We start from the raw sequence: 14,796 nt of genomic DNA on the forward strand, positions 1-14,796 counted from the left end.
AATGACTCCATTGATCGTAGGGTAGAACCCAGGCCGATGTTGATAAACATTGACGTAAAGTCTGCCGGGGCAGCAGAGTTATCGCCCTTGCTGAGGAAAAGATTGAGTAAATAAAAAAAGAACAAAAGGCTTTAAAAGGTTTACATGCAAGACATTATTTCTTCATTTCTCGATTTGTTTTCATACGTAGATAGATTAACTAAGGTACCTACGTCAGCATATATAAAGCAAAAAGGATCCATGATCTGTGTTATTGCTTCGAAAAATATGTAGTTCATACAATGTATTTGGTCTACTCACTACACGTACCATAACGTTTAATTTTCAATATCAATATCATATATTTCATATCAGACTGATGAATTGTAGTTTATATATGGATATTAATACAATGTCGGTCATTTATCATACCATTTTACAAAAGATATTAAAATAAATGTATCATGATACGGCTTTGTTGTCATTTATCAATTTGTTATTACTTCAGTAATTACATCAGATAATACGATTCCCTTAAATTTCGATAATTAGCTTCTGCTTATACATGTATTGTCTTTTAGTAGAAATCCCAGACGTATTTTCAAGACCGTCTTATTTTCGAAATCATTCTTACGAGTCCGGTTTTACTTTCAAAACATCTCATCGGTATTTCAATTGAATATTCAAATTAAAACCAAACAAGAAAATGAATAAAATACATAAACAGATAATTAATACAAATATGCATTTATTGATACTTATGCATGTATTTATGTATATCATAAATTAACAACACATCTACAGAACGTTATGATAATTTTATATGACAGAATTAGTAGTCAATGCTTTATATGATTTCATTGGAAGGAATACAAGGCCTACTTTTAAGTGCGGCCTATTTTTAAAATAGGCATATTTTCAAGATGTGTTTGACTGTAAGAAGTCCAAGGCCAAGGCTTAATAAGAATGGGTTGTTGTTTTTTTCAAACCAGACATATTATCAAGATTTAAGGGTATATATTTTTAATGTTAAGTAATACCATTTTGAGCGGTCAATGGGGAAGCTGCATTAGATACGGAATAAAAAAGTATTTGTATGCATAGAACCAAACAAGTTAATAAAATAAGAAGACTTAGATTTAAAAACATCGATTTCTTTCTACGTCATGGTGGATCTACAATGTAAGTGTTGATTAGAATTTATATAACTTATTACATAATCTAGCGTTTAAATTGTAGCATATCTTAACATTTTTTACTACATACCTAATGGTTCGGTGGTGGGTTAACGATATTGTATCACGTCGATGAATATATTGTGATAGTTCATCCCAGTGCAAGCACTTTGTGATGTTTAGCAATTTCATAAAGTTCGCAGGTTTATTGACCGGTTTCTGTTAAAAAAGAAAAGACAAGAAAAAAGATCTTCATCAACATCGATTTAAACTTCCTCAAATTTGATTTATAATTTTATACGATTTATTTGATTTTCGACAATTATGGGATTTAGCACAGCAAAAAGTAGCCAAGGCTGGGTTTGATACATTTTCCACCAAGAATAAGATAATCAAAACATATATCAGGATTTGAAGTAATTGAACCTTAAGTTGGCGTATCTTCTAAAGTGTGCATTGGAATGAGTATATTTTGCCTCTTCGTGTATAGCAAGTTGGAGTCACAATAATTAGCCACATGGTGTGTTTAGACATCTATTTCTACTACTCTGATCGGGGCAATGAGTTTGAAAGTCGGTGTTTGTTCTACGTGAACTTCGAATTTTATCCTTCATAACGAAAATTAGACCATTGCTAGTAGAACGACGTGAAACCTAAAATAACAAATGTTCTACGTACCTGGAGTTCGGTATAAAATTGGTGAGGCCATACTGCCATTTGTATATTTGAATGATTCATATTTCCATATCTGAAGTTTAAAATAGAATCAATTGACAATTTCAGTTGATTTATAGTAGGCTTCGGTGCTTTTCCGTACACATGGGACTCAAGTGAGATGATAGGGATCCAAGTGTTTGAAAATCTGTCACTGTCCTTGAGTGAGAATATTTCTAAATCCGACTGTTGTTGTAAAGGGTTTGTAATTAACTCACTATCATATGAACCCTTATACCTTGTGAGATGCAAAGCTGAATCCGAATCCGTCGATTGCTTAATTTGCATGTCCTGTAGTTTGTGAAATAAAATTTTAACAGTATAAAAGTGTTCCTTTCTTGTGTTTACAACTGTCATTGCACAACTTATCCATGAAGCGATAATTAGAAATGGTAAAAACATTGCTGAGACCCATGGACCAGATTTCGGTTGATAAATACGCATTTGGTCTCCTTTTGTATTTGTTTCTAACAACTTTATGACATATGTATCTTAGAATCCCGTCCTTGATGAAGCTCTGAAGGTTTGGTCATCATTCCTAAGCTCGCCGAAACTATAGGCCATCTTGTGTTATGCTATAAATGTATAGTTGATAAAGTCACCTTCGATTGCCTCAAATACCATTGTTACATATGGTGTATAATCTCTACGATAATATTTGAAGTAAGACTTCATTAAAAGTAATGTTTTGCCAATTCCAATGCAAATTATTTGGAGATAACAGTAATTGTCTAATACACGTTTTAAATTAACGTGTAATTACTTAAGATAACCTCCACCATAAAAGCAAGAAAAACATCAAAAGTATCAAACAAATTTAATCAAATATATCAATTATACTCTGCCTCCGGATAGCTTAATGTGACTTATGATACAAAGACACTTCGGTTCAGAAATTATTAGATATTATTTCCACGCCTGTCGACCGACTGTGCAAATACAACAGGTATAAATGTATTCAAATTTTAATAACTTTCTCAGTCGCACCTCTTTCCTTGGTATTTTTCGACAATAAGATAAAATACACGTAAATATTTCTGAATATTTGGATCATCGTAAAATGGATATATTATGTAACCATGTTACCAATTCTTAATTTGTCATATGGCTTTTTTAAGTCACATTCCCACTAAAACAGTCTTGATAGGGACATATATATGTGGACATGTATTTAAATTATTTATGATATTTGGTATTTAAAGATACTCCACCGCCGAAAGAGCATAAATAATATTTGAACAATAATTGGTGTTTTATCGTGTATATATATATGTCTAATTATTACAAAAATAATATAAAATAATTCATTTTGCCTTTGGTGCATGCGCAATCAGTACTTCATTCCATATAGGATATAGTGCTACGGAATTTTTTCGGGATGCAATTAATTATTTTTCATATGTTTAACTTGAAGTAAAATTAGAAGCTCAAACATTTCAATGTTAGTAATGGTGTAAAGTAAGTAACTTTTGTAGCTGAAGAAAAATATCAAATCGTCTGCTCCTTTTTTGATAGTGAAAAAATACCATTTGTCGGCGGTGGAGCATCTTTAAAAACAATGTGTTACCGAATCACTATACATGTAGCCACTTCAAAATAAAAAAAAACATGAAACAAAAATTGATATGGCTTGTATAAGACAACAGACCGCTTGGAATGATAAAACGGTTACTCTTAGTTTGTACACTTACATTTAAATCACAACCTAATGTAGATTTCTGAAGTTAATTATGGAATTAATGACATGTGTTACAGATATTTAGATAAAGAACATAAAGTATACATTAATTTAGTCGGTAGTTTCGGTTAATGTACAATGATATAATTCCAGTTGGCTTGAAATACCATACGGGTCTTGTATAATGTGGAGACACATGTTGAGTTTATAATCCATATTTGCACTAGGAAGACATGTGAAACATGAAACGTTTGGCCCAGTTGCTAAAAGTTAAACAAAGTGAAACAATCAGAAATGTAAAAATAAAGTATAAGTGTACCTTAAGTCACTTAATGTTTGAATACAAATGAAAAGAGCGATAATTTTTGCCATTAAATCCATGCGGCATACAATAAAGAAGAAAAGTTTTCAACAAGACGTTATTATTGAATGGTTGTAATTAAAAGAGGAAAACGAAAATGAATAACAAACTTTGATATCCGGATAAATGAATAACGAATACATATATCGTCACACAACATAGGATAGAAGGACTCGACAACTGAACAACGATGTTTCGTATAAGCTTAGTCATAAATATGTCCTTACCTTTAAAGAAAAACGAAAAACTAGTGAATTAGGTCTTCTTACATTTTTTACTTAACTTATGCATGGTATTTCAACGCGATTTTGCTGTAAAAACATTTACCTCAAATGCACTTTGATATGTAAAATTGATGTAAATACTTAAAATCAATATAATTGCAACCCGACAACTCAATTTAATACATGATCAGCAAAAGCATAAACAAAAGACCCGTGTCGATATCTGCTTACTACATCATTACATTATTGTAAAGTATAAATAAAACAGAAATAACATGAAATAATGACAATATAGCTGGTTGAATGATAATGATTGGAATTTAACCTAGATTTAATGGCGGATGTAAATAAGTTCTCTGATTCTGATTCACCATAGTCTATAAAAGTGGTAAGGGCTGGTCACACATGCGGTCTTGCCGTAGTAGACCGTAGTTCAAAAATATCGTATGACCCGCAAGTAAACCATATAGTGAGTTACGGCTAACTGTGGTTAACTTTGGCTAACTAAGGTACTATGCCTACTAAGGTCTACTACGACCTACAGCGACATACCGTATGGTCAATGCACGGTCTACTACGACATACTACGGCATACCATATTGTCAATGTGCGGTCTACTACCACATACTGCGGCATACCGTATGGTCAAAGTACGGTCTAATACGACATACTGCGGCATACCGTATGGTCAATGTACGATCTACTACGACATACTACGGCATACCATATTGTCAATGTACGGTCTACTACCACATACTGTGGCATACCGTATGGTCAAAGTACGGTCTAATACGACATACTGCGGCATATCGTATGGTCAATGTACGGTCTACTACGACATACTGCGGCATACCGTATGGTCAATGTACGGTCTACTACGACATACTACGGCATACCCTATTGTCAATGTACGGTCTACTACGACATACTGCGGCATACCGTATGGTCAAAGTACGGTCTAATACGACATACTGCGGCATACCGTATGGTCAATGTACGGTCTACTACGACATACTGCGGCATATCGTATGGTCAATGTACGGACTACTACGGCTTACTACGGCATACCGTTTGGTCCATGTACGATCTAATACGACATACTGCGGCATACCGTATGGTCAATGTACGGTCTAATACGGACTACTACGGCATACCGTATGGTCAATGTACGGTCTAATACGACATACTGCGGCATACCGTATGGTCAATGTACGGTCTAATACGGCATACTGCGACATACCGTATGGTCAATGCACGGTCTACTACGGCCTACTACGACATACCGTATGGCAATGTACGGTCTACTACGGTCTACTACGGCCTACAACGGCCTACTACGACATACCTTATTGTCAATGCACGGCCTATTACGACTTACTATGGCATACCGTATGGCAATGTACGGTCTACTACGGTCTACTACGACATACCGTATGGCAATGTACGGTCTACTACGGTCTACTACAGCCTACTACGACATACCGTATGGTCAATGCACGGCCTACTACGACCTACTACGACATACCGTATGGCAATGTACGGTCTTCTACGGTCTACTACGGTCTACTACGGCCTACTACGACCTACTACGACATACCGTATGGCAATGTATGGTCTTCTACGGTCTACTACGGTCTACTACGACCTACTACGACATACCGTATGGCAATGTACGGTCTACTACGGTCTACTACGGTCTACTACGGACTACTACGGTTTACTACGGACTACTACGGTCTACTACGGACTACTATGGCCTACTACGGTCTACTACGGCCTACTACGGCCTACTACGACATACCCTATGGTAGTACGGCTCACAACTTCAGTCTACTACGGTCCAAAGTCTACGAGTAACTATAACAAGACCGCAAGTGTGACCAAGACCCAATTGTTTAAACGGTGATTAGGCTAATCACAATTTAAAGACAATTTTCAAATCAAGATAAAATGAATTTATGATAAAATAAACTTGACAGAATTTTGAATAGTTCTGAAGTATGCCGTTCTTTAACTACTTGACAATGTGTTAAAGACAATATAATTACAGGTATTGCAGTAAATGTAAAATGAAAATTCCACTATTCACGCGATTCAGCTAATCACCACCTGGCCTTTAGATATTGTTTTTTCCCTGTTAATTCCGATGACAATTTTAAGTTTTAATTAAGGCCCTGTACAGATGATCGTTTGCCTAATATTAGGCTATCTTCAGTCGTACTCATTAGTTTTTAAGCACCAAACTTATTGTTTATTATTAATTTATGACCACCTGTTGGGTACTGCGTTATGTTTAGCTTTGATGACGTTATGTAATACGGACATTAAAAGTTCATGTCCCTTAGGTATACGCGTATATTGTATTAATAAATTAATTTCAACTACCTGATGTCAGACCAGCTATAACCTTGAGGCAACAGCACGGGCTGAAAGTGTGATGAAGGACCACGGATGAGAAATTATCTCTGCCTTTAGAACCAAAAGGTCACAATGAAGAGATTAATGTTCTCTTTCCCTACATTAAACTTGTTCATCGAAAAAATCCCAGCATGTTCTGTGTTTTGATGTTTAAAATCTACATCAAAGGCTGGGGTTCTTCATGAGGGATACGTACTACGTACGCCTATCTATAGAACTTTAAACTTTGTTTCATTTTTGATTTCCCTTTATTATTTGAGGACGGTATCCCCTGTGTACAATGTGTTGAGTATGTGGACATATGTACGTTTTGACAGACGCACAATATACCGAACCAAATACTATTTGTTTTATTTTGTTACATTAAGGGAAATTAAAAATGAACAATAACATTTATAATGTACGATTTGAAAGAATGCGGTATACTCATCATGTGCCTCATCGTAATAGTCGAAAAGCTTCACTTTTATAGTGTTGTCTTACCGACACACCACAGCCGGTCACATCATACTGACAACGAGCAATCAAAACACGTACTTTATGCTGAGCGCTACGCAAAAACTATGGTTTTGTCTCGGCCAAGGGACAGAACGTAGAACCTTACACACAGTGGCAAACGCTCTATCCAATGCCAAAAATGAGGCGGTGTCAAATATGGCCGCCTTTAGTGATCATGCAATAGGGGCAGCAGGTACATTTCTATCGCCCTACATATACTTTATAAGGACGGAAAAACGTCTGATGTTGTATCCGTATGATGATACTGTGTAATTACAGGAGAGATCATGTAATCCTAGGAGAAAATACTAGAGGACACAAAAAGGAGAGATTGCAAAGATAAATAATACGATAAGAAGAGAGAACAGACAATAGGATGAGAGAAACAATATGACGAGAGCGATTCTATAAGACAAATAATAAAGTGAGGAATGATACATTAGAAAGGCAGATAATGTCATGTGGTAGATCATATAACATGAAAGATAACTATTATGAGATATAAGCTAAAAGATATTTACTGAAATAACAGAAAAAAAAAGATAATACTGATATAATACACAAGAGTACAAGACACAACAGAAGAGATTAAATAATAGAAATTATACTAGGAGATGTCACGTCGTATGAGCTAACACAATACAGAAATAATATGAGTTGGGGTTTGTTTAATTTAACGTTATGTCATGGCCAAAAAGCCAAGGTGGACAACACATAATGATAGATCTGAAACACGAATCATAGAAAAGAAAACAGGAGAACATGATACCAGAAACAATATTTTGATAGGATATATAAATCCAAACAATAGATAATACTATAAGAGAACAATAGATATTACAATACGGAGGTAATAGAAGCTTTATAAGAGCGCAGCCCTTACGAAGTGCGAAGCACCTCTAAGGTAACACATACACGAAAATAAAAGAAGAAAAAAACAATCTTTTCAAATTCATTCCAACACACTGACAACTTCAGTTTGCGGCCGCCATTGTTTTACCCAATGTAAAAAATCCCAACAGCGTCATGCGATGCTTTGAAGTCAGCGCATTATATAATCAAGCGGTTTAAACGCTTCTGTGATCCGACGAACATAATCTTCATCCGGCAGAAGCTTATGATCAGCGCTATTTGCTCTTTATTTGCAAGCGTTCAAGGGATAGACCACTTTCAATATAATCAGCTAACCAAAAAACGGAATATCTGTTACAGAAATAAAATGTAAAATGGATTTCCTTCTAAAATGGGGGTTTGGGGACAAGGACAAAGTGTGAAATATATGAATAAATAATAAACAGAAAATTCGGTCGGCTCCTGTTATTTCCATAAATTGAACTTTTAAACATTACATAATTAATGGTTTAAAGAAACATCTTCCCTTCAGTCATATTAGACAAAGAGAAACTGTAATAATAAAACATATTCATCTGTGGAGCCAAAACTATTGTAACAGCTTGACTTGTTCTGTTTACTTTCAGTTAAAACATCAGATGCAAATCCTGAGGTTATTTAGCTATTATTCAAAGAGGCATACATATATATATATTGATATCAATATATTGTAATAGGAATTTACAAAATCAAATATGGCTTCCACATAGGAGCAAAACGTCACGAGACTGGAGAGGAGGAGAGTGTACCAGTGTTTTCTACTATTATGACGTCATATTAAATATGCTCTGATTTTTCTCTATTCCCATTGGTTAATACATGGTCACGTGAGTTCGATATATAGCATACCAACTCGGTGTTTTCATTTTGATAAACAAATCTACTAAATATACCTTCTATGACATCCTTACCAAAGCGTTGAGTTCTTCAGGGTGACGTCCTGTAGCCATTGTTCTATTGGTTAATGCATGGTCACGTTTGTTCGATATAGCATACCTACTCTGTGATTTCATTCTTATAAAAAATCTGGTAAATATGCCTTCTGTGACGTTCTTAGCAAAACGTTGATTTCTTCAGGGTGACGTCCTGTAGCCACTGTTTCTTTCTATAATTAACATATAAATCGGATTATTCTTTAAAATTTGATATTTATAAAAAAAAAACTACCTATATAATATGGTGTTAAAACGCCCTCGGTCACTTTTTACTTCTATCTAGGTGTTATAACACCAATGGACCATAACAATGGTCCATAATTGATAATCATTTTTACAACAACCGTTATCAACGAGATGATTGATGAAATATTAAAACAAATATGAAATAGAAAATATACAGAAAAATTGATAAGGATATCTGTAGAAGAGATATCGAAGCATTACACTTTACCAGTATAGCCGGTTATTTTCGCGGATCAACATTTTCGCGATTTGATTTAAAACGAGGAAAGCAAATATTAGGGATTCTAAATTTTCGAGATATGGATTTTAAAGGTACACTGTAGATATCATTCAGCCGTTTCTCATTATTTCAAAGCAATATGCTGCGAAATCCCCAATATATCATCCCCGGCTATACGTTATGACATCTATACAGGTGACAGAGCTTTGGTTACAATTATCTCATTGCCCGCTAGCGCAATATACTGATTGGCCGCAACGTATAATCACAACAGTATAAAAATATCATGTTAAGATTTTCTATTGGTATAAATGCTCATTTTGTGGGGGTCTGTATTGAAACAGTTCCATATCGACAACTTAATATGCACATTTTTGGCAGTGATTACCTGATGTTTCCGTTTTGTCAGTAGTGATAGTGGCCACCCTTTAATATGACTGAAGGCAAGGCCTTAAAGGGCACAGCCAGATGTTTCAGTAACCATTAATAATGCAATGTAAAAATACGTTCAATTTATGGAAATAACGGAGCCGAATTTTAAAAAGATGCTCCACCGCTGACAACTGTATTTTTTCACTATCAAAAACAAGAGCAGACGATTTAGTATTTTTCTTCGGTACAAAAGTTACTTACTTTACATCATTACCACCATTAAAAAGTTTGAGCTTCTGATTTTACTTCAAGTTATAATTATGAAAACTAATTAATTGCATCCCGAAAAAAATCCGTGGCACTAATCTTATATGGAATGAAGTAAAAATTGTGCATGCACCAAAGGCGAAATGAATTATTTTATGTTATTGTGTGTGTTAATTAGGCATATATATACACGATTAAACACCAATTATTGTTCAAATAATGTATATAATTTATGCTCTGTCGGCGGTGGAGCATCTTTAAGAAAAAGATTTATAAGAAAAATAAGAAATCTTTATTACTGTAACAGATATTCCGTTTTTGGCCAGCTGATTATATTGGAAGGTGGTCTATCACTTGAACGCTTGCAAATAAAGAGCAATAGCACTCAGCTTCTTCCAGATGAAGATTACGTTTGTTGGATCATAGAAGCGTTTGAACTGCTTGATTATATAATGAGCTGACTTCAAAGCACCGTATTCACGCTTATAGGATTTTTAACAGTGGGGAAAAATGGCTGGCGGCCGCAAACTGAAGTTGTCAGTGTGTAGGATTGGATTTGAAAGATTGTGGTTTTTTTATATGTGTTACCTTAGAAGCGCTTCGTGCCCTTCGCCCTTGTAATCTTACTTTCAACAACACTTCGACAAGAAGTTTCGCGTGTTTCCCGACCGGCACAAAAATCGTGAAAATTAATTGCCACAAACACGTTTTCAAATACAAGTAAAAGAGAACTACACCAAAAACAGGTGATATAGAACTACCACAAACACAGGTGAAACAGAACTACCATGAATACAGATGAAAGGGAACTACCACAAACACAGGTGAAAGAGAACTACCACAAATACAGGTGAAATAGAACTACCATCAATACAGGTGATAGAGAACTACCACAAATACAGGTAAAATAGAACTACAACAAATACAGATGAAATAGAACTACCACAACTACAAGTGAAAGGGAACTACCACAAATACAGGTAAAATAGAACTACAATCAATACAGGTAATAGAGAACTACCACAAACACAGATGAAATAGAACTACAATAAATACAGGTGAAAGAGAACTACCACAAATACAGGTAAAAGAGAACTGTTACAAATACAGATGAAATAGAACTACAACAAATACAGGTGAAATAGAACTACAACAAATACAGGTGAAATAGAACTACAACAAATACAGATGAAAGAGAACTACCACAAATACAGGTAAAAGAGAACTGTTACAAATACAGGGGTTATAGAACTACAACAAATACAGGTGAAAGAGAACTACAACAAATACAAGTGAAAGAGAACTACCACAAATACAGGTAAAATAGAACTACAAAAAAATACAGGTGAAATAGAACTACAACAAATACAAGTGAAATAGAACTACAACAAATACACGTGAAATAGAACTACAACACATACAGATGAAAGAGAACTACAATAAATACAGGTGGAATAGAACTATCACAAATAAAGGTGAAAGAGAACTACCACAAATACAGGTGAAATAGATCTACTTCAAATACAGGTGAAATAGAACTAACACAAATAAAGGTTAAAGAGAACTACCACACATACAGGTGAAAGAGAACAGCAACAAATAAAGTTGAAAGCGAACTACCTCAAATACAGGTGAAAGAGAACTTCCACAAATACAGGTGAAATAGAACTACAACAAATACAAGTGAAATAGAACTACAACAAATACACGTGAAATAGAACTACAACACATACAGATGAAAGAGAACTACAATAAATACAGGTGGAATAGAACTATCACAAATAAAGGTGAAAGAGAACTACCACAAATACAGGTGAAATAGATCTACTTCAAATACAGGTGAAATAGAACTAACACAAATAAAGGTTAAAGAGAACTACCACACATACAGGTGAAAGAGAACAGCAACAAATAAAGTTGAAAGCGAACTACCTCAAATACAGGTGAAAGAGAACTTCCACAAATACAGGTGAAATAGAACTACAACAAATACAAGTGAAATAGAACTACAACAAATACACGTGAAATAGAACTACAACACATACAGATGAAAGAGAACTACAATAAATACAGGTGGAATAGAACTATCACAAATAAAGGTGAAAGAGAACTACCACAAATACAGGTGAAATAGATCTACTTCAAATACAGGTGAAATAGAACTAACACAAATAAAGGTTAAAGAGAACTACCACACATACAGGTGAAAGAGAACAGCAACAAATAAAGTTGAAAGCGAACTACCTCAAATACAGGTGAAAGAGAACTTCCACAAATACAGGTGAAAGAGAAGTACCATAAATACAGGTGAGAGAAAACTAATAACCACAAATACAGATGAAAGAGAACTAACTATCACAAATACAGTTGAAATAGAATTACAACAAAAACAGATGAAAGAGAACTACCACAAATGCAGGTGAAATAGAACTACCACAAATACAGATGAGAGGGAACTAACTACCATAAATACTGGTGAAACTGAACTACAACAAATACAGGTAAAAGGGAACTTCCACAAATACAGGTGAAATGGACTACTACAAATGCAGGTGAAATACAACAACCACAAATACAGGTGAAATAGAACTACAACAAATACAGGTGAAAGAGAACTACCACAAATACAGGTAAAAGAGAACTAACTACCACAAATACAGCTGAAAGAGAACTGAGTACCTTCAACACATGTGAAAGTGAACTAACTACCACAAATACAGGTAAAAGAGAACAATCATAAATACAGGTAAAAGAGAACAATCATATATACAGGTAAAAGAGAAATATCACAAATACAGGTGAAATAGAACTACCACAAATACAGGTGAAGTAGAACTACAACAAATACAGATGAAAGGGAACTACCACATATACAGGTGAAAGAGAACTACCACAAATACAGGTGAAAGAGAACTTCCAAAAATACAGATGAAAGATAACTACTATTAGTACAGGTGAAAGAGAACTACCACAAATACAGGTGAAATAGAACTACCATAAATACAGGTGAAAGAGAACACAAAAAATACAAGTGAAATAGAACTATAACAAACACAGGTGAAAAAGAACTAACTACCACACTACAGGTGAAAAAGAAATACCACAAATACAGTTGAAAAGTAACTACCACAAAAACAGGTGAAAGAGAACTAACACAAATACAGGTGAAAGGGAACTACCACATATACAGGTGAAAGAGAACTTCCAAAAATACAGGTGAAAGATAACTACTATAAGTACAGATGAAAGATAACTACTATTATTACAGGTGAAAGAGAACTACCACACATACAGGTGAAATAGCCGTGAAAAAAAACGTTAGGCAGAAAAATGCGAATCTTAGTCGCCGGGAAAAATATTGTGTTTGGACCGCGAAATGTAGATATATATGATATGTAGAAACAAAACCCCGTCGCCATGGGTAGGACACATCAGGTAAGGTAACTACCACAAATACAGGTAAAAGAGAAATATCACAAATACAGGTGAAATAGAACTACCACAAATACAGGTGAAGTAGAACTACCACAAATACAGATAAAAGGGAACAACCACATATACAGGTGAAAGAGAACTACCACAAATACAGGTGAAAGGGAACTACCACATATGCAGGTGAAAGAGAACTTACACAAATACATGTGAAAGGGAACTACCACATATACAGGTGAAAGAGAACTACCACAAATACAGGTGAAAGGGAACTACCACATATGCAGGTGAAAGAGAACTATCACAAATACAGGTGAAAGGGAACTACCAAAAATACAGATGAAAGATAACACAAAAAATACAAGTGGAATAGAACTATAACAAACACAGGTGAACGATAACTACTATCAGTACAGATGAAAGATAACTACTATAAGTACAGGTGAAAGAAAACTACTACAAATACAGGTGAAATATAACTACCATAAATACAGGTGAAAGAGAACACAAAAATTACAAGTGAAATAGAACTATTACAAACACAGGTGAAAAAGAACTTATTACCACACTTCGGGTGAAAAAGAAATACCACAAATACAGTTGAAAAGTAACTACCACAAATACAGGTGAAAGAGAAATACCACAAATACAGGTAAAAGGTAACCACCACAAATATGGGTGAAATACAACAACCATAAATACAGGTGAAAAAGAAAAACCACAAATACAGTTGAAAAGTGACAACCACAAATACAGGTGAAAGAGAAATACCACAAATGCAAGTAAAAGGTAACTACCACAAATACAGGTGAAATAGAACTTACTACCACACATACAGGTGAAATAGCCGTGAAAAAAACCCGTTAGGCAGAAAAATGCGAATCTAAGTCGCCGAGAAAATATTGTGTTTGGACCGCGAAATGTAGATATATATGATATGTAGAAACAAAACCCCGTCGCCATGGGTAGGACACATCAGGTAAGTCTGGAATAAATTAATAAAATCGTTAAAAATGAAAATTACAGGTATACACATATTAATCATTTCGTCTCTGACGTAGTAAGATACAATCTAGACAAATTGAGGTACATCCTTTCACCGAATCAAACTTCCTATTAAACACGATTCGCCCGAAGGATTGAAGGATTTTTCTTTTTTATTAAATACTGGTATATTTTAATAAACACCACTATTAAATGCAGTTTCTCCTAAACATTTCAAAGTTAAAGAGTCATTTGTACCTGAGTTATCTAGATCCCTTGGTGAGTGTTTTCAGTAAGAATATGCCTCGTGGTCGGTAATGATATATACATGGGATTAATCACTAGCCCATATCGGTGTCAGTATACAATAGCAATATATGTACCTTACCTACATGTAGCTTA

General features: G+C 34.7%; 1 protein-coding gene across 1 annotated transcript; it reads left to right on the forward strand.

Annotated features, from left to right (window-relative positions):
• Positions 1-5,331: 5,331 nt before the first annotated feature.
• Positions 5,332-5,988, forward strand: LOC138315977 (uncharacterized). The gene has a single exon (XM_069257462.1). It carries the CDS (start codon positions 5,332-5,334, stop codon positions 5,986-5,988), a length of 657 nt encoding a protein of 218 aa, XP_069113563.1.
• Positions 5,989-14,796: the final 8,808 nt, after the last annotated feature.

This window comes from Argopecten irradians, chromosome 1, assembly GCF_041381155.1.
Source record: "Argopecten irradians isolate NY chromosome 1, Ai_NY, whole genome shotgun sequence".
NCBI classification, from domain to species: domain Eukaryota; kingdom Metazoa; phylum Mollusca; class Bivalvia; order Pectinida; family Pectinidae; genus Argopecten; species Argopecten irradians.

Bases quoted from the DNA above. Each gene is read 5' to 3' on its own strand.
- LOC138315977 (XM_069257462.1), top strand. From the start codon at position 5,332: ATGGTCAATGTACGGTCTAATACGGCATACTGCGACATACCGTATGGT.